This window comes from Bombina bombina, chromosome 2 (genome assembly GCF_027579735.1).
Source record: "Bombina bombina isolate aBomBom1 chromosome 2, aBomBom1.pri, whole genome shotgun sequence".
Taxonomy (NCBI): domain Eukaryota; kingdom Metazoa; phylum Chordata; class Amphibia; order Anura; family Bombinatoridae; genus Bombina; species Bombina bombina.
The window spans coordinates 927,520,410-927,541,799 of NC_069500.1; the positions used below are offsets into that span (position 1 = coordinate 927,520,410).

At 35.5% G+C, this 21,390-nt stretch overlaps 1 protein-coding gene across 1 annotated transcript in view; it reads right to left on the bottom strand.

Annotated features, from left to right (window-relative positions):
• Positions 1–1,415: 1,415 nt before the first annotated feature.
• TMEM150C (transmembrane protein 150C) overlaps positions 1,416–21,390 on the bottom strand; it is a 553,275-nt gene continuing 533,300 nt past the window's right edge. Inside the window, exons 9-10 of the mRNA XM_053703357.1 lie at positions 20,407–20,584; positions 1,416–5,961 (exon numbers count right to left, since the gene is read on the bottom strand). Coding sequence (XP_053559332.1) covers positions 5,744–5,961; positions 20,407–20,584 — 396 coding nt within the window. The 3' untranslated portion in view covers positions 1,416–5,743. The remainder of the gene's footprint in view (positions 5,962–20,406; positions 20,585–21,390) is intronic.

Below are 21,390 nucleotides of genomic sequence, written 5' to 3' on the forward strand. Positions count from 1 at the left end.
TAACAACAATTATTAAAGGATGCAAATTTGCCAGGATTTAAATTCTCTACATAAGTCGATGTGGGTTAAGTATTTTCATGCTCCTGTCCTAAATAAGCTAGAGTTTTCTTGGCGCACTTGAAGAGGCGTGTCTGTCTCTCCACCAATACAGCAGAGGCAGTTGTCCTTAGTAGGGAGTACAAAAACCAATACTGCACTATTAGTTTCCACTTAAATTTAAGCAGCTTTTACTTAAAGGGATAGGAAACACAATTTTTTTCTTTAAAGGGACACTGAACCCAAATTTTTTCTTTCATGATTCAAATAGAGCATGTAATTATAAGCAACTTTCTAATTTACTTCTATTATCAATTTTTCTTCGTTCTCTTGCTATCTTTATTTGAAAAAGAAGGCATCTAAGCTAAGGAGCCAGCAAATTTTGATTCAGAACCATGGACAGCACTTTTTTATTGGTGCTGTCCAATCAGCAAAGACAACCCAGGTTGTTTACCAAAATGGGCCGGCATCTAAACTTACATTCTTGCATTTCAAATAAACATACCAAGAGAATAAAGAAAATTTGATAAAAGGAGTTAATTAGAAAGTTGCTTAAAATTGCATGCTCTATCAGAATCAAAAAAGAAACAAATTTGGGTTCAGTGTCCCTTTAAGGCAGACATCCTCAAACTTGGCCCTCCAGAGGTTTTGGAACTACATTTCCCATGATGCTCAGCCAGCAGACAGGATGTCTGCTATAAGGATTCAGATAGAGCACACAATTTTAAATAGTTTTCTTATTTACTACTATTATCAATTTTTCTTCATATATTTTCTTGGTATATTTTGTTAAAAAGCAGGGACTTATGCTTAGGAGCCGGCCCATTTCTGTAGCACTATATGGCAGCAGTTTTGCAAGAATGTTATCCATTTGCAAGAGCACTAGATGGCAGCCCTATTTCCTGTCATGTAGTGCTCCAGATGCCTACTTAGGTATCTCTTCAATACAGAATATCATGGGAACAAATGAAATTTGATAATAGAAGTAAATTGGAAACCTTTTTTAAAATAGTATGCTCTGTCTGAATCACAAAAGAAAACATTTGGGTTTCATATCCCTTTAACAATAATTTTCACATGTGTAACGGCTGCTCTTTCAGTATAAAGTCCCTCTAATGCCCCTTTAAATGATTCAGAGTCCCTATATAATAAACCATCAGACAGATTTTCTACCAGCATATGAAAGAACTCTCTTTGCATAAAGGTTTTGTTCTTAGACTCCTTTTAAACATCTGTTACTAATAATCGCACCAATTAGCCCCATAGAAGTTAGCCACTTTAAAGAGATGTTAAACTTTACATTACAAATTGCTATGTTTATGCTTATTTTAAAGGGTCATTAAATGGTAATATAAAATGATAAATCGAATATATATGAAAAAGTTTGCAATATACTTTATTTTGTCTTCCTTTTCTGTAATTCCATTCTGAAATTGTGAGCTTTTCAGGTTCTGTTAGAAATGGAAGTGCAGAACTCTGTTATATTCCACACAGCCATTGGCTGCACACTCTAGTGACCTATTTATAACTGTCCCTAATTGGCCACAGCAGAGAAGGTAACCTAAGTTACAACATGGCAGCTCCCATTGTTTTATAGACACTAAAATTTTAAATTTAATTTGTCAATATTTAAACAACTAATGAAAGGTTAAAAACTATATTTTCATGTTATTCTCAGACTAATCTTTTCGTTGAATGCGTCATTCTATCTAGCATTTATTTAATGTTTAATGTCCATTTAAAGTTATCAGGAAGTGTATGTATGAACAGCTGGGCCCTAAAGACTGATTGCTCACTGGCTTATAAGGACTCCTGTGTTTTTATTGATGGTCAGTAACCTACCTCACAAGCATTAATTAAAAAAAAAAAATCAGTATAGAAGCATGTTTTTTTCAGAAACAAACAATGCATTAAAGGGATATGAAAACCAAATTTTATCTTTTGTGATTCAGACAGAGCTTACATTTTTTTTAAAAAAAGTGTCCAATTTACTTCTATTATCAAATTTGTTTTCTTTATTGAAGAGATACCTAGGTGGGTGTCTGAAGCACTACATGGCAGAAAAGAGTGCTGCCCTTTAGTGCTCTTGCAAGTGGATAACACCCTTGCAAGACTGCTGCTGCCATATAGTGCTCTATGCTTTACAACAAAAGATACCAAGAGAATGAAGAACATTTGATAATAGAAGTAAATTAAAAAGTCGTTTCAAATTCTATGCTCTATCAGAATCGCTAAAGAAAAAAATGTGTTACATGTTTCTTTAAATAATGTCATCTTTTAGAGTCTGCAAAGAATAAAAATCGCTAATGTCTCTTTAAAGAACATTAGTTTTACAAGTCAATAATAGTTTACCGATAGCCTTATTCCTACACTCTCCATGAATTTTCTGAGAGGATCTTTTGGCAAACGAGCAAATGTGTAGATTTGTTTAATTACTATCCCTTGTGTTTACAAATGAAGCAATAAAACAGTTGCAACTATTTTTTTTTTTACTATTAAGAAACACAGATCGTGGTGGGTGTTGAGGAAATGGCTTTTCTCCAACTTTAACAACATTTATTGTAATCTAATGACTTGTTTAAAATGAGAACGTTTTGGCTCCATTTAAATTCTGGCATGGTTGCAATCCTATAGCTGTTGGGCATCCTACTATATAACACTATAGAATGAATTGCAATTCAAATAATATCAAATGCATTCAGTTTAAAACATTGTTAAAAGGGCACCTGGCTGCTTTGACCAGCAATGAATACAATTTGAAAAGAGCATTTGAATAAAATATCACAGCTTGGAGTTGCTTTTGAGTTCAGTCTGGCATACAGTACATTCTATATATGGTATATCCATGTGCAAATGTGCATGCATATGTATCAAACATGCACTAAGCATAACCCATACACAATTGTAATATCTACTGTAGTACTTCTATAATATGATAAGCACATAATGTCACATGATAATACAAGTCATGTGACTCTGTTGTAAGTATAGGTGTTTTTCAGTGAATTTTGCACACTGGGGATCCCCACTTTTGTATTTACCTAATTGTGTTAATACATTTCTTGCTGTTAATTTTTGCAACTTCAGAAGCACTGGTAACAAGTGATTCAATATTGAAAACTATCATAACAAGATCAAAACATTTTGGGGCAAGTAACCAGAGCAGAAATATTCTATTATTTTTGCCTGAGTTTGAATATTTCAGTAAATGATGTGATATATTATTTTGGCCCAGAATTTTTCTACTTTTGTTTGGATTTACAGATTCAATAGTATTGGCCCAGAATTATTCTGTACTCTTGTTTGGATTTGCAGATTCCAATAGTATTTATAACAATTATTCACATTCTTTGAGTTCCAGTGACGGAAAATTCTGTGACTATACAGGGAAATGTAATTGCTTTTAATAGTGCAGTCGGATTTATAGCGTCCAGTTTATTATTTTTTTTGTTTGTTTTAATATTTTTGGCATTTTGGTCTTCATTTCTGTTCACATTTTTTATGCAGAACTGCAATATCTTTCATTTCACAGTTTTCATCAAAGATAATTTTATGCTTTAAACATAAAGAAAATCAAGAACTAAAAAGTAACCAGAAGAAAATATATGAAAAGACATAGCAGCAGTAATATTTATTACTGCTACGCAACTATTCTAAATATCAGCTTAAAAACATACTATATTAATTTTTTCCTACGCTATGATTATAATGATATGATTTATAAACATACCCAAAAAAATATATTTTTACTTGGACAAATTGATAAAAAAATGAGACTCCAGTACTGGCTGATGTGTGTGGTCTGCTTCATAAAGTTAAAATATATTTGTAATATTTCTCAAATGACTCTGTGTTCCATAATACCAGGACATTTGCAAAAAAAACTTGTCTCCTGAATCCCAATGATTTACTTAATAAAAAAAAAATATTAGAAAAAACAAAAAACATTTTAAAGCTTTGTTGCACTGCTTAAAATATCTATATGGCAGTTGACATTTTTTTATTCAAGTTCTGGGTTTCTTGATATCTTCTGGTTTAAAAACATTGCTTTGTAAACATAAGTAATATACAAGATGCCCTAGAAAACTTGGGGGTATATTCATTAAGAGGTGAATAGCAGGTGAATTGAAATATTTCAATTCCTGCCATTAATTATGCATTATGAAGGGCCAATTCTAGTGAGTCTCTCCGACAAGAAGAGCTAAGTTAACCTTGCACATTGCATAGTTAATGCTGTGTACAATTCACCTAAAATCGGAGACTTGCATGAAGCATTACAATTACATTGTACACTAGATTTTTCTTTGCATACATGTTTTGTAGATGATCTGTTTAAATAGCCCATTTTGGGGTGTTTTTGTAACAATGTATAGTTTTGCTTATTTTTAAATAACATTGTGCTGATTTTCAGACTTCTAAGCAAACCCCAATGTTTTAGATGTATACTGAGATCTACAGACTCCTGGTTGTATTGTAATGGGTCTTTTCATATGCAGGGGAGGAGGAATTATCTGCCCTTTCTGCTTTCTCAGACCCTTTCTGTGAGTGTCCCAACCTCATCAACAGAGCTAAACTGTGAGCTTTTACGTTTTTAAAAGGTTTTATACTGGATTTTTAGATCAGTATCTGTGCATATTCTTCTTTATATTAATGTCTATTACATGCAGTTACATGGAAATTGGTGTATACTGTTCCTTTAACTATGCATTGCGTAGTGCTAACTCAGCTCTTATTGCAGGAGATACTCACTGGGTTTGGACCTTTATGATGTATAGTTAATGAAAGATTTCAAAACACCTTCAATTCTTTTTGTGAATAGAGCCCTAAGTCTGGCTAATATAGTGGTACGCAACAAGGGATATCAGTTATGATTAGAAAGTCAGTGGTAGGGAAGTATATTGCCTTTAAAGCATTCAGTGATCCTCCACCATTCTATAAAATCTTCGGATTTGACTAAGTAATGATTTCAAAATGAATTTGTTTCAATAGCATCAATGGTTTTAGCAAAAACATAGCAAACTTACAATATTTCCTACTTTTTGTTTGACAAGACTGGACCACCAAAATAAAGTTTTCTAGTTTCACATTTTTAAAAATAAATTGAATGGATAAATCAAACGTTCTTTCATCTTTTGAAGTTCAGCAGCCTTTGTGATTTTGGTTGTTGAGACATCAAAATAGATTAGCGAAAGATTTTCATTCACATGTGCAGCATGGATACCCCACATTATGGCATCAATATATTTTATAGTTATTCTCTGTAAAAACAAAAAAGAAGAAAAAAATAATATGTAGAAGTTTCTCAGACTTGTGTCCTCTATAATCAGAAGTCTTTAATGTAAGTTCATAGTATTTCAATGCCTTGGTAAATCTGTTCTCGTAAAACAAAATTCCATATTTTAAAATATCGGTGACAGATCACAAACTCAAAACAGATTATGTAATAAACGGATGACTCAGTTAAATTCTTGAAAGTAATATGAAGTGAAATTGAGTCTGATCCAACTCCCAACTGCAGTCATAATAAAAAACAAAAGTCAGTGGCACAATTAACCGAGCAGTTTGAGAATTTGAATGGTTCTCCTTAGTCATTTCCATTTTTCACGTAAAATTCAAGTTATAAAAGTAATTGCTATATCTCCTATGTCTAATGGACAGAAGTTCCAACGTGATGGTTGTGTATCAGTCATCACACACAAGAAGAGGTTTAAACCTGGTCTGTTTGGTATTCGGACATATCAGACAGGTTCTCAGAGAAGCTGTTGAAGATTTCCTGGTGTTCCTGGTTCTCAATGCAAATGATTTCAAATCGGCAATGCCTGAATTCTACTGCCAAGGTGCCAAAGAAGATTAAGAAGCACATCACTAGCACCCACTGGACCCTTGGTGCATGAACATCAAGCTTCTGAGACATTAAAATGAAATCTGTACATGATTGGTTAAAGAAAACAGATCAAATGAGAGGTATAGATGTGATACAGAGATGAACCGCAATAAGAACATTTTGATTCATAATCACAAATTCCTTTCCAATTCATGAAGTAAATATGAAAACTATATATTGAAATGTAGCATAAGCATGTCTCCCCTATATAAATGCAGCACTACAGTTTAGAAATCTGTATAACATCTGTATAAAGGGACAGTAAAGGGATCTGGGTATTACAATATAAAATGTTTAGTTTTGAGTAATAAAAACGTTGCAATATTCTTTCAATATTTTACCTTCTTTTCAAGTAATTCTCAGAGCTTTAAATGTACCCTGCTGACTTCTAAAGGCGAACCCTGCCACATATATTTCCCCTAACAGACTGTAAAACAAAGCACTGTATATTAACATTATGACTGTTGCTAGTCTTGTTGCCTGGAGACTCAAGTAAAATAGGCAATTAATGTATAGAATTTAGCAAGGTCAAGGTTCTGGATCCTATAGGCTGCATTCCAGGCTCTCTTTATGTACATTGAGAAAAACATTTTTTCCAATGTTTGATAACAAAACAAATGAGCATAATAATTATTTATAGGATATTGCAAAGTTTTCTTACTACACATAAAAGTGCAAAAAGTAAATTATCTAATGTGTTATAGCATTTTATTTTTGCACTTCTGCATCACACTGCTAGCACCTTACTGAACACATATGCTGAGCTAGTGTCTAGAGGCATATATGTGTTTCAACCAATCACCTGCTAGTTCCCAGTAATGCATTGCTGCTCTTGAGGCTATAAAGACATGCTTTTCATCAAAGAATACCAAGCCTTTACAGTTAATGCAATTACTACTATATTGCCAGATACTTGTTTTTCACTAAGGGCCTCAAGATCAAAAGCTCACTGCCATAGAGAGAATCACACAATATGTTTAGGGGCTTTTTTTTAAACATTATATTGTAATGTAAAAGTCTCTCCTTTACACCCAGAACTTTGAATAGGTAGATAAACAGCGCTAAGGTGAAATTTGCCCTTCTGAAATTCTCTTACGGACCATGCAATACTGACGAGACTGCTTAGATAATCCTCGCCAGAGCAGATAACTTTAGATCATTGGGCCCTAAGCTTTTGTTGGGATTTAAATGTCATCATCTGAAGCAACTCATAAGTGGTACTATGTAGACATCTCAACATTTTATCCTCAGCATTTTGAATGCTGACATATTAATAACATCACTGTGATGGTTGTGTGTCACTTGGTAACAACACATTGGAAAAAAAAGTGATCTGAATATCTGAAAACTCCCATTACAAAAAACCCCAGCATGGTGGATTCTATCACACTGCTCACATAGCTTGTTTCAATTGGTTTATTAGAAGTCATAAATTGGCAAACTGGTTGTCCAGGTAACGGCAATTTAAAAATTTAAATATTTTCTATACTTTGTCCCTTTAAGAGAGCAGTGTGTTATGTGACATATTATCCAATGGGCTGTTTTTATTGTTCTTAAATAGTGGGTTGTTTCAGAATAACATTGAGCCATGACTATGGCAGTAGCCGAAAAGCGTAGGCTTTTCATAATTCACACTCTCGTTTTTACTGTGCATGCTCTGATTTTACTGAATCTGTAATGAAAGCTAAGTTTTATATTTAGCCCTCGGACTTCCTCTCATTTTTTGCTAAATATTTTGTGCACATATAGGATATTACTTTCCAAATATTTCCAGAGCTCAGTACCATAATACACTGCATGTGGCAGGTATGGAAAAATAGGATCCAGATTTTCAGTTGGCTTTTTATAAAATAATCTGTAATGACAACCCATTTATCCTTATCACTAATGTAAATGCCTAAACATCATCTTGATTGTAGCAAACCCTTAGAACATGCTGTTAATGGTCCTTTAAAGGACAATTAAATATAATAGAGGTGCATAATTAACATGTACATAATAAAAATACAATGCAATGACAATTACTCTAAATTTAAAATGAGCATTAGATTTTTAGAAATTTCAAAATTGTCTTTAAATTTTGCGGCCCCTTTATCATGATATAGCCATAGCCATAGCCACAGACTCATATACAAATATACTCTTGCACATGTTCAGTAGGTGCTGGTGCCTCAGAAAGTGTGCAGTTAATGGAAGTACATTGGAAAGTTTCTTAATACTGCATGCTCTATCTGAATCATGAAAGATTAATTTTGACATTAGTGAACCTTTAAATAGGGGATTTTGAGAATAGTCAACGCCTCCTTTCAGTTTGTACTTTATCTGTTTATTCTATAAAATGATTGTTCTGTAACACAACAAAATTTCCAGGTGAAACCAAAAGTGTTTTTATTTTAATTGATTTCCCCAACTGTCAGTCACAAACAACAGAGAAAATATTAACATTATATTTCATTTATGTAGGTTATCACTGGAAAGTAAAAACTAATTATTGTGTAATATTCACCTGAGCGCAAAACATTTTTAAAAATACTGTTTACTTTTCTTTATATTAATGATTCCAAATGCATGTAATGCCTGTTTAGCCTTGAGTGGATAATTGTATTAAAGCTATTCATAAATATAAAAGGCCTCCAACGTCATTTTAAAAGTCTAAAATGTACAAATAATTTTTAGACTTGAAAACAACAATCCATTAAATAATTTAGATTTAGAAAAGCTTTCAGACATCTCTGGTGTAGTTAAACTACAACTGCTCATTTTACTAGAATATATTTATATATATTTATACTGTTTTACTCCATGTGTTGATGAATTTCATACCTTCTTCAAAACACCTCACCCAGTAAACAAAGGCTATTTCACCAAATAATGGGAATTCAATCATGATTTAAGCACTGAATGATAAATTTAGTGTCACTACTAAATCATCAAATTTTCACAACTGAAAGAATATAGCCAAGGGACTTTTTTTTAACCAATTAAATGAAAATAGTCATGAGACTATTTTCAACCAATCAACATTTTCCAGGTAATTCTAGTCTTGGAACATGGCAGTTAAGGTTATTATCTAATTAGGGTGTCTACTACAATCCATTAGAACATATGTGCATACTGATCCACACACAGGTTTTTGAAATCAGTTTTAACATTTAAAGTCAATTCAATCCATAAATAGATCAGTAGTGAGGCAGTCCAGTAATGCCCAATAAAGTTCCTTCATGGTCATGTGACAGTTGATGCTATTGATTGTAAATAATGTCTTGACACCTCCCCTTCTTTCCCTGTCAGCAACCATGCCACGCAAAATGTTTTCTTTTATATAAATATTTAAAGGGACATAATACTCATATGCTAAATCACTTGAAACTGATGCAGTATAACTGTAAAATGCTGACAGGAAAATATCACCTGAGCATCTCTATGTAATAAAGGAAGATATTTTACCTCACAATCTCCTCAGCTCAGCAGAGTAAGTTCTGCGTAAAAAGTTATACTCAGCTGCTCGTAAAAAAAAAAAAAAAAAATGAAGAAATGAACAGCAGCCAATCAGCATCAGCAGTGCTGAGGTCATGAACTCTTTTACTGTGATCTCATGAGATTTCACTTAACTCTCATGAGATTTCATAGTAAACTTCCCTAAACTGAATAGTGAAATAAGATGAAAGTGCACAAGGCTCATCCCTTCAGCTGTCCCAGGACAGACATACTAATATGCTGCTTAGAAATCCTTTACAATGGGATGTGGCTACTGAGGAACTTTTGAGGTAAAATATCTTTCTTTTTTACATAGAGATGTTCAGGTGATATTTTCTAGTCAGCTTTTTACAGCTATACTGCATCACTTTCAAGTGTTTCAACATTTGGGTATTATGGCCCTTTAAGTGTGTTTGTTTTTTTGTGTTTTTTTATTTTCTACCCTTTATGATAAAAGGATTAAATTAAAATGTCAAAATGCCTCTAGGTTAATAACTGGGGGTGTCTAATTTCTTCAAATATATACTTTTGTGTAGCAGTTTTTGATTAGGTGACCACTACTATGCATACAGCCTATTTTAGTGCTAAACCAATAATCATTGTAGTATTTGCTATACATTACTTGGAAACCTAGAAATATAAGATATTTCTAAAATCAGAACATAATGAATTGAATTGAGGTATTTTTCTTTAGCTACACTAGTAGTGTGTATAAATTGTTATAAAACAAGTTAAAAAAATGTTTTTTTTTCTTTTTCAATTTTCATTCATTTTCAGAATCCCATTCCTATTTATAGTTATTTTATGTACTCATACATGATTTTTTCATGTAATTGGCAAAAGTCCATGAGCTAGTGACGTATGGGATATACAATCCTACCAGGAGGGGCAAAGTTTCCCAAACCTCAAAATGCCTACAAATACACCCCCCACCACACCCACAATTCAGTTTTACAAACTTTGCCTCCTATGGAGGTGGTGAAGTAAGTTTGTGCTAGATTTCTACGTTGATATGCGCTTCTCAGCTTTTTTGAAGCCCGGTTCCTCTCAGAGTGCAGTGAATGACAGAGGAATGTGAAGGGAGTATTACCTATTGAATACAATGCTCATCCTAACAGGGATCTATTTCATAGGTTCTCAGTCGTAGAGATTCATCTCCTACCTCCCTTTTCAGATCGACGACAAACTCTTATATACCATTACCTCTGCTGATTCTCGTTTCAGTACTGGTTTGGCTATCTACTTTATGTAGATGAGTGTCTTTTGGTAAGTATGTTTCCTTTATTTAAGACACTCTCAGCTATGGTTTGGCACTTTATATTTAAAGTTCTAAATATATGTTTGTACTTGTATTTGCCATGATTCAGGTTTATCAGTATATTTCCTTTTTGCAGACTGTCAGTTTCATATTTGGGAAAAAAAAAATTCTTACCTGAAGTTTTCAAATGGACTCTCTTTTCAAAATTGTGGGCTGTTAGGCTCGCGGGAGCGCAAAATGCTATAATTTATTGCGTCATTCTTCGCACGAGACTTTTTTGGCGCGAGAATTACGTTTGTTGACGTAATTTCATCATTTCCGGCGTCTTAGCTGGCGCTGAGTTTTTTCACGTAGTTGCGTCATCTATGACGCTCGTGTTTGTTGCAGACGTTCTTGGCGCCAAAAAATATTTTGTCAGTTGGGCGTCATACTTGGCGCCAAACTTTTTGACATTATTTAAGACTTCATTTCTTTTTGCTTCTGGTTTCCAGAGGCTTATTTTGTTTTGCATTTCTTTCCCATTCCTGAAACTGTCATATAAGGAAATTGATAATTTTGCTTTATATGTTATTTTTTCTCTTACATATTGCAAGATGTCTCAAACTGACCCTGTCTCAGAATCTACTACTGGAATCCTGTTGCCTGATGTCGGTTCTACCAAAGCTAAGTGCATTTGTTGTAAACTTGTGGTAACTGTTCCTCCGGCTATAGTTTGTGATAGTTGTCATGACAAACTTTTATATGCAGACAATATTTCCATTAGTAGTAGTCCATTACCTGTTGCTGGTCCTTCAACATCTAATGCACAGGATATTCCTGTTAATGTGAGAGAATTTGTTTCTAATTCCATTCAGAAGGCTTTGTCTGTCATACCGCCTTCTAATAAACGTAAAAGGTCTTTTAAAACTTCTCATAGAATTGATGAATTTTTAAATGACTGACAACATTCTGATTTATCTATCTCTGATGAGGATCTATCTGGTTCAGAAGATTCTGCCTCAGATATTGACACTGACAAATCTTCATATTTGTTTAAAATGGAGTATATTCGTTCCTTATTAAAAGAGGTGTTGATTGCATTAGATATGGAGGAGACTAGTCCTCTTGATATTAAAACTAATAAACGCTTAAATTCGGGTTTTAAACCTCATGTAGTTTTTCCAGTTCCTGATGCTATTTCAGATGTGATTTCTAGGGAATGGAATAGACTGGGTACTTCTTTTACTCCTTCTTCAAGGTTTAAGAAATTGTATCCTTTGCCGACTGATAGATTGGAGTTTTGGGAAAAGATCCCCAAGGTTGATGGGGCCATTTCTACTCTTGCAAAGCATACTACTATTCCTACGGCAGATAGTACTTCTTTTAAAGATCCTTTAGATAGGAAACTTGAATCTTATCTAAGGAAGGCTTATTTATGTTCAGGTCATCTTCTTAGGTCTGCTATTTCTTTGGCTGATGTTGCAGCTGCTTCAACTTTTTGGTTGGAAACCTTAGCGCAACAAGTACCAGATCATAATGTGTATAGCATTGTTAGGTTAATTCAACATGCTAATACTTTCCTTTGTGATGCCATTTTTGATATCATTATAACTGATGTTAGATATATGTCTTTAGCTATTTTAGCTAGAAGAGCTTTATGGCTTAAATCTTGGAATGCTGATATGACTTCTAAATCAAAGTTGCTATCTCTCTCTTTCCAAGGTAATAAATTATTTGGTTCTCAGTTGGATTCGATTATTTCAACTGTCACTGGGGGGAAGGGAGCTCAGGATAAAAAATCTAAGGGTAAATTTAAGGCTGCTAACCGTTTTCGTTCCTTTCGACAAAATAAGGAACAGAAACCTGATCCTTCCCCTAAGGGAACGGTTTCCAATTGGAAGCCTTCTTCAGTCTGGAATAAATCCAAGCCATTTAAAAGATCTAAATCAGCCCCCAAGTCCGCATGAAGGTGCGGCCCTCATTCCAGCCCAGCTGGTAGGGGTAGGGGGCAGACTAAGATTTTTCAAGGATGTTTGGATCAATTCAGTCCAAAATCATTGGATTCAGAACATTGTCTCTCAGGGGTAAAGAATAGGTTTCAAAGTAAGATCGCCTGTGAGAAGTTTCTTTCTCTCACGCATTCCAGTGAACCCAGAGAAAGCTCAGGCTTTCCTGAAGTGTGTTTCAGACCTGGAGTTGTCTGGGGTAATTGTGCCAGTTCCTTTTCAGGAACGGGTCTGGGATTTTATTCCAGTTCTGGATCTAAAAATTTTGAATCGTTATGTAGGAATACCAACATTCAAGATGGTGACTATAAGGACTATTCTGCCTTTTGTTCAGCAAGGGCATTATATGTCCACAATAGACTTACAGGTTGCATATCTTCATATTCCGATTAATCCAGATCACTATCAGTTCCTGAGATTCTCTTTTCTAGACAAGCATTACCAATTTGTTGCTCTTCCTTTTGGCCTAGCAACAGCTCCAAGGATCTTTTCAAAGGTTCTCGGTGCCCTACTCTCTGTAATCAGAGAGCGGGGTATTGCAGTGTTTCCTTATTTGGATGATATCTTGGAACTTGCTCAGTCTTTACATTCTGCAGAATCTCACACGAATCAACTAGTGTTGTGGAGGATCAATTTACCAAAAAGTTCTTTGATTCCTCAGACAAGGGTAACATTTTTAGGATTCCAAATAGATTCAGTATCTATGACTTTGTCTCTAACAGACAAGAGACATCTGAAATTGGTTGCAGCTTGTCGGAACCTTCAGTTTCAATCATTCCCTTCAGTAGCTATGTGCATGGAGGTTTTAGGTCTCATGACTGCAGCATTGGATGCGATCCCCTTTGCTCGTTTTCACGAGACCTCCAGCTTTGTATGCTGAACCAATGGTGCAGGGATTATATATTACAATTAATATCCTTAAATCCTAATGTTCGACTATCTCTGACTTGGTGGTTAGATCACCATCGTTTAGTTCAAGGGGCCTCTTTTGTTCGTCCAACCTGGACTGTGATCACAACAGATGCGAGTCTTTCAGGTTGGGGAGCTGTCTGGGGATCTCTGACAGCGCAGGGGGGTTTGGAAATCTCAAGAGGCGAGATTACCGATCAATATTTTGGAACTCCGTGTGATTCTCAGAGCTCTTCAGTTTTGGCCTCTACTGAAGAGAGAACCGTTTATTTGTTTTCAGACAGACAATGTCACAACCGTGGCGTATGTCAATCATCAGGGTGGGACTCACAGTCCTCAAGCTATGATAGAAGTGTCTCAGATACTTGCTTGGGCGGAATCCAGCTCCTGTCTAATTTCTGCGGTCCATATCCAAGGTATAGACAATTGGGAAGCGGATTATCTCAGTCGTCAGACTTTACATCCGGGAGAGTGGTCTCTTCACCCAGATGTGTTCTTTCAGATTGTTCAGATGTGGGAGCTTCTAGAAATAGATCTGATGGCTTCTCATCTAAACAGGAAACTTTCTAGGTATCTGTCCAGGTCCAGGGATCCTCAGGCGGAAGCAGTGGATGCGTTGACACTTCCTTGGAATTATCAACCTGCTTTTATTTTTCCGCCTCTAGTTCTTCTTCCAAGAGTGATTTCCAAAATCATAATGGAACGTTCGTTTGTACTGCTGGTGGCTCCAGCATGGGCACACAGGTTTTGGTATGCGGATCTTATTTGGATGTCCAGTTGTCAACCTTGGCCACTTCCGTTAAGGCCAGACCTTCTATCTCAAGGCCCGTTTTTCCATCAGGATCTCAAATCATTAAATTTGAAGGTATGGAGATTGAACGCTTAGTGCTTAGTCATAGAGGTTTCTCTGACTCAATGATTAATACTATGTTGCAGGCTCGTAAATCTGTGTCTAGAAAGATTTATTATCGAGTTTGGAAGACTTACATTTCATGGTGTTCTTCTCATAAATTCTCTTGGCATTCTTTTAGAATTCCTAGAATTTTACAGTTTCTTCAGGATGGTTTAGATAAGGGTTTGTCTGCAAGTTCCTGCTCTTTCTGTTCTTTTCCACAGAAAAAATTGCTAATCTTCCTGATATTCATTGTTTTGTTCAGGCTTTGGTTCGTATCAGGCCTGTCATTAAATCAATCTCTCCTCCTTGGAGTCTTAATTTGATTTTGAAGGCTTTACAGGCTCCTCCGTTTGAGCCTATGCATTCTCTGGACATTAAATTACTTTCTTGGAAAGTATTGTTCCTTTTCGCCATCTCTTCTGAATTATCTGCTCTTTCTTGTGAGTCTCCTTTTCTGATTTTTCATCAGGATAAGGCGGTTTTGCGGACTTCGTTTAAATTTTTACCTAAAGTTGTGAACTCCAACAACATTAGTAGAGAAATTGCTGTCCCTTCTTTGTGTCCTAATCCTAAGAATTCTCTGGAGAGATCTTTACATTCTTTGGATGTGGTAAGAGCTTTGAAATATTATGTTGAAGCTACTAAAGATTTCAGGAAGACTTCTAGTCTATTTGTTATCTTCTCTGGTTCTAGGAAAGGTCAGAAGGCTTCTGCCATTTCTTTGGCATCTTGGTTAAAGCTTTTGATTCATCATGCTTATTCGGAGTCGGGTAAATCCCCGCCTCAGAGGATTACGGCTCATTCTACTAGGTCAGTTTCCACTTCCTGGGCTTTTAAGAATGAAGCTTCTGTTGCTCAGATTTGCAAAGCAGCAACTTGGTCTTCTTTGCATACTTTTACTAAATGCTACCATTTTGATGTTTTCTCTTCTTCAGAAGCAGTTTTTGGTAGAAAAGTACTTGAGGCAGCTTTTTCAGTTTGATTCTTCTGCTTATAATTTCAGTTTTTTTCATTATAAAGATTAAAACTTTTGATTTGGGTTGTGGATTAATTTTTCAGCGGAATTGGCTGTCTTTATTTTTATCCCTCCCTCTCTAGTGACTCTTGCGTGGAGTTCCACATATTGGGTATTTGCTATCCCATACGTCACTAGCTCATGAACTCTTGCCAATTGTATGAAAGAAAACATAATTTATGTAAGAATTTACCTGATAAATTCATTTCTTTCATATTGGCAAGAGTCCATGAGACACACCCTTTTTATGGTGGTTATGATTTTTTGTATAAAGCACAATTATTCCAATTCCTTGTTGATGCTTTCGCTCCTTTCTTATCACCCCACTTCTTGGCTATTCATTAAACTGAATTGTGGGTGTGGTGGGGGGTGTATTTGTAGGCATTTTGAGGTTTGGGAAACTTTGCCTCTCCTGGTAGGATTGTATATCCCATACGTCACTAGCTCATGGACTCTTGCCAATATGAAAGAAATTAATTTATCAGGTAAATTCTTAAATAAATTATGTTATCGCAAGAAAGGCCTGATTGTTAAAAAAATTGTGTCTAATATATGTATGGGTGCACTTAGCAAGATAGCAGATAATTATGGTGACACCAATACTAATGAAAAATGCCAAAATGGCTTGTGTCATTTAAGCACAAGAACTGTATATGTGGGGGGGAGACTTAAAGGGACAGTAAACACCTTGTAATTACAAGATATTTCTATTGTGTTGCTATAGAATAATATATCAGCCAAGTCTCCCCCCACCAATTTGCTTATTTGGAGGAGCCAATCTGGGCTTTAGTCAGCAGACTACCAGGCTAACCACTGTCATACAGTTAGTAAAAATGCCTTTATTTGCTGTTGTGATCAGTTAAAGCCAACTAAGAACAGATATATATCAGAGTTAGCCTTGAAAAGTCAGCAGCATTTCAAATTCTGAGTATTACAAATTGGTCAATGTTCAGAACTAAATTACATGAAAAGAAGGCAAAATAAACAATACAGATATACTGCAGTTTGCATAGCTAAACAAATCTCAAGGAGTTTACACAGCACATTTACATTACAATAGTGAAACTAGGACATGAATAATACACCTATATGAGCTGGGATTATGGGTATATTGTACATATGTATACAATGTATTATTTGTATGTATGCTATTGTAAAATATGCTATAATATGTATTTTAAGTCTTGTCATTATTTTACAAATTATGTTTCTTGCTTTTGCCATTTTTTTTTTAAATTTTGTTTAGTGTTTGTGATATTAATATTTCATAAAAACACAGTAGCAGTGTTTTTTTAGCTTTACCAAAGTGTTTTTTTTAACTTTGCACTCTGTAAAACATGACTTTTATGGAATTGAGATTTTTTTTAATATCTTATCTTTATAGCCTATATAAGTTCTCACTGTTCTGAACGTGTTATAATATTGTAACCACACTTTATCATGCGGCTCTTAAGTATTGGTCTTTAGAATACAGACAGATATAAGGTAGCCTTTTTGCATATAGAAAAAAAAGATCAAATATGGAGATCTGTTCTCACTGCAAGCTCATCCCATTATAATGGGTTGTGTTTTTAAAGAGCAAACCCATCTATTTCACACACAAAAATAAACATAAAGGACCCAACAATTTTCAGAGTTAAATTGCAGTAAAAGGGGACAGAAAAAATAATGAAAGCATATTGCAACGTTGTTTTTTTAACTACATATAATTAAACATTTTATATTACATCCCTTTAATGTTAAGTACAGGAGATTATGGCATTCCAAATTTACATAAAATGCCTAAAAGGCAACAGGAAATTTAATTACTAATGAAAAAGTATAGTTAAAAAAAAGTACTTTGCAGGTTAGGGCGGTGTTTCTCAACCACGGTCATCAAGTACCCACAACAGACCAACGTAGTAATCAGCTGATCAGTAGCACCATGGTTACTTACCTACTCTCACCCATCGGCTGTGCACTGGTTCAGCTATAATACAAACCTGGCCTGTTGGGGGTACTTAAGAACCGCGGTTGAGAAACAATGGGTTAGGGGAACATTGTTAGTTTTTCATCTCCTTATGGTTTCAGCACAAACATTTTCTATCATGAACAGCAATTCAATATTTTAACCCTTTGAGTGCTAATGACGGCTCTGAGCCGTCACAGAGTTTCTCACTCTGGTGCTAATGACGGCTCAGAGCCGTCATGAGCACTCTCCCACCTTGAGGGAGATCTGGGGGCTCCTAACCCGGCGATCGTGCCTGTAGAGTGACAGGCATCGCCGGGGCTTCACGTGATGCGCGGTGACGTCACGCGCAATGACGTGATGACGTCACTGCGCAACTTTATTTATACTTAACAATGTTAAGTATAGGAAGAGGGGGCATGCTGCTTAGAAGCCTGTATCTCAGCAACAGACCCCCAAGACCCACTGTTGGAAAGGTAATCGCCTAACCTTTCCAACAGTGTAAGTCTTGGGGATCTGTAAAAAAAATAAAAAAGTTAAAAACATTTTTTTCAAAAATAAAAGAAATTAAAAAAAACCTTAGAAAATATTAGCACCCAGTTGGGAAAGTGCTTAGCACTCAAAGAGTTAATAATATTGTTTCATGAAAAAGGTTTAGTTAAAATTGAAATGTGCATGGAAGTAAAGTTTGCAACAATTTAACATTGTTCTGAGCATTCTGAAACATTTTTACAATATGCTTCCATTAGCAAAAATGCTTCTAGTTAAAGTTATTATTGGTTTTCATTGGCATACACACATATGCTTCAAAGATGACACCAACTAAAGTGAATGTAAACTTTGATGAAATAGTGCCCCCTTTTTAAAAAAAAAAAAAAAAACTATTAAAACCAGGGGCACTTTCATTCATCAAAGTTTACATTGCAGCGGATTTTAAAAATACTTAACTTCTTCTCCTGAAACGCTGGTTCGCCTATCCCCCGCCTGCAGGTCCTCTGTACTTTGGCTTCCTCCAATCACGGCTTCCCCCCCGGAGTGTCCATCTGGTGAGGCCACTCCGTGATTGGAGGAAGCCGGTTTCGTCATTGCTGTGTAAGTATAGCAGGAAGAAGCAGGCGGGGGGACTGGCGATCCAGCGTTTCAGGAGAAGGTATTTGTAAAATCCGCCGCAATGTAAACTTTTTTTAATAGTATTTTTAAAAACCAGACACTATTACATCAAAGTTTACATTCACTTTAAGTCTTCACTGACACAATACACACTACCACTGCCAGCTCTCTGAGGCATTGGGCGCCATGTACTAAGGCGTCAATTTTTTCGCACAGACCGTATCAAAATAACCCGCCGGCATTCGCACCATGCGGATGGCACTTGAATGTACTAAAAACCAAGCGGTAAAATTTCGCGTCTATTGTGTGTCGAAGACAATCGGATTATTGATAACTTTGAAGCTTCGTTCGGCGCGAAAGAGCAAAGTTAAGAAGCAGTCTGCGACCTGATTGGTTTAGTTCTTTACCCACGTGACGATCTAGGTGTCATAATCGTCAGACAAGCGGCAACGTCTGGCTGCTGACATGTATAAGAATGTGCATTTTCCCAGAAATCTTAGAATATTGTTTATTTACTTTTCGGTATTCACTTTGACAAGATGGCTTGCTCCGGAGATTCTGCTACTTCTAAGAAGACTCGCAAGCCACTCTTCTGGAGTCGCTGGAAGGCACACGCACCTTGGAAAGACGACCATCAAAGCATCAATAACTTTGGTTAGGTGCCTCGAAAAAGCAGACTGGCTGATGCCAATTATAACGCTAGACACAGCTTGGAATGAACCGGTGGCAAAAAAGTGTAAGGCTGCCAACAGTTTTAATAGTCCGGGTATGGCTTGTGAACGCGCTGTCATAGGTTCCAGGTATTCTGCTATTTCATAGTAAAGTTCCATAATAGCTTCTCTATCCAAACGGAATCTCTGGATAATCTCTCGACCAGAAATGCTTTCCAAACCCATACGTGGAAGGAAAACTCTAGGGACTCTGATTCTTCTACCTCTCCTTCTTTGCAAGTTGTCAACCGGTGCCTGTATAGCCCTTCTTCCTCGTAATTGAATTAATCGTAAAAGAAACATGTGTAAAAGTGTCTCCATCTTCATTTAGTGATCCAAAAACCAATAATGCTACAATAGTAGTCTAGTCCTTTCACTTAAGTACTTCTACCTGGCGTCAGGTTGAGACGCCCTATAGTTTTCTATTGTATTCGCTACCTAAATGGTCGCGAAGCAAATCACGCGAAGTTACAGTGAAAGTTGGAGCGGGCGGATTAGTTGTAACATTCATAATTTCCGATTACAGCGAATTTACGTGCGATCGAACATGTAGTAAGTGGAAAAAGGCTTCGGAACGATCAGTTGAGTAAAATTACGATCGCTGATGAAAATAGTGGTTTTTCGAGCAGATCGCAGATTGGTACATACGAGAAGCAGATTGTGAGCGAATTTTGACGCGGAAATACAGACGGACGGTCACTTCGAAGCTTAGAACATGGCGCCCATTGCGTTTGTATTCTGTTCTTCTAGTCACACGTAGCCTATATGCATATGCCACTAAAATAGTGACCTTTACTAAAGGCATTTTTGCTATTGGAAATATCTAGTTAAATTTAAAATGCATTTGTGCGCATTTAAATGTTAACCTTCCTATCCCTTTAAACAAGAAATATTTGGATTTAAATAAAAAATAAAATAAAACTTACTAGAAATACATTTCTGCTCAATGGCTGAAAAAGGAAAGCTGTATTGGTTGACAAGGACAAGCTTCCACAAGCCTGACAAGAAAAAGTAGGTTTATTCTTCATAGAAAAATCCATACAAAAGTAAAGTATTTTAAGAAAATCTCCCTAAAATATATTAAATTAAAAAACAAATAAATAATACATCACTGCTTCATTAGGCTAGTTATTATATATGGCCAATAAAAAAATAGTTCATTCTGATGCAAAAGGATACAAAGGATAACGCAGAGGGTTATGGTTGCAGATATAATTACTCTGGGGATCCCAGCTTTTCTTCCCTCATTTTTAATGTTTATCTTGAAAGTTAAGATGGACTGGATCCAGCAAGCCAAGGTTCCAAAACCAAAAGTCATTGATGTACCAACATTGTGAATTTCTTCGCTGCTTCTGAGCTAGGAATGTGAAGGAAAACAAAAATCTGAATCTTTGAGAAACATGGCTTAACGTTGCTAAGTAATTTCATACTATTTGTACCCAACTTGGTATACAACATTAAAACCACAGCAAAGTGTGTTATCATAAATTAAATATACATCTTTTTTTTTTTTTTATCAATTATTAGCAAAAAAAGGCTGCAAACAATATGCCACTTAGTCACTAATTCTATTGGCTGATAAAGAAAGTTATTGGGTTTTCATAGAATTAGTGAAGCACTGCATTTGACTGATATATTTAAAGGGGCAGTCAACTAAAAAAAATGTATTGTTTAAAAAGATAGATAATCCCTTTATTACCCATTCTCCAGTTTTGCACAGAAAACTTAGTTATATTAATACACATTTTACCTCTGTGATTATCTTGTATCTAAGTATCGTCTCACAGCCTCCTGATCACATGACTTTTTATTTATTATGTATTGACTTGCATTTAAGCTAATTAGTGCTGTGTTGTATACAACCCATGGGCGTGAGCACAATGTGGGTTGTTATATGGCTCACATGAACTAACACTCCCCTGTTGTGAATAGCTAATAAAAAAAAAGTATGTGATCATGGGGCTCTCTTTAGTGGCTTAGAAACAGACAGAAATGTAGAGGTTTAAAGGTCATAAAGTATATTAATATAACCATGTTGGTTGTGCAAAGTTGGGGAATGGGTAGAAAATGCATTATCTATCTTTTTAAACAATAACAATTTTTGTTTGAAACTTTTTCTTTGTAATTCAGATAGGGTATGCTTTTTTAATCAACTTTACAATT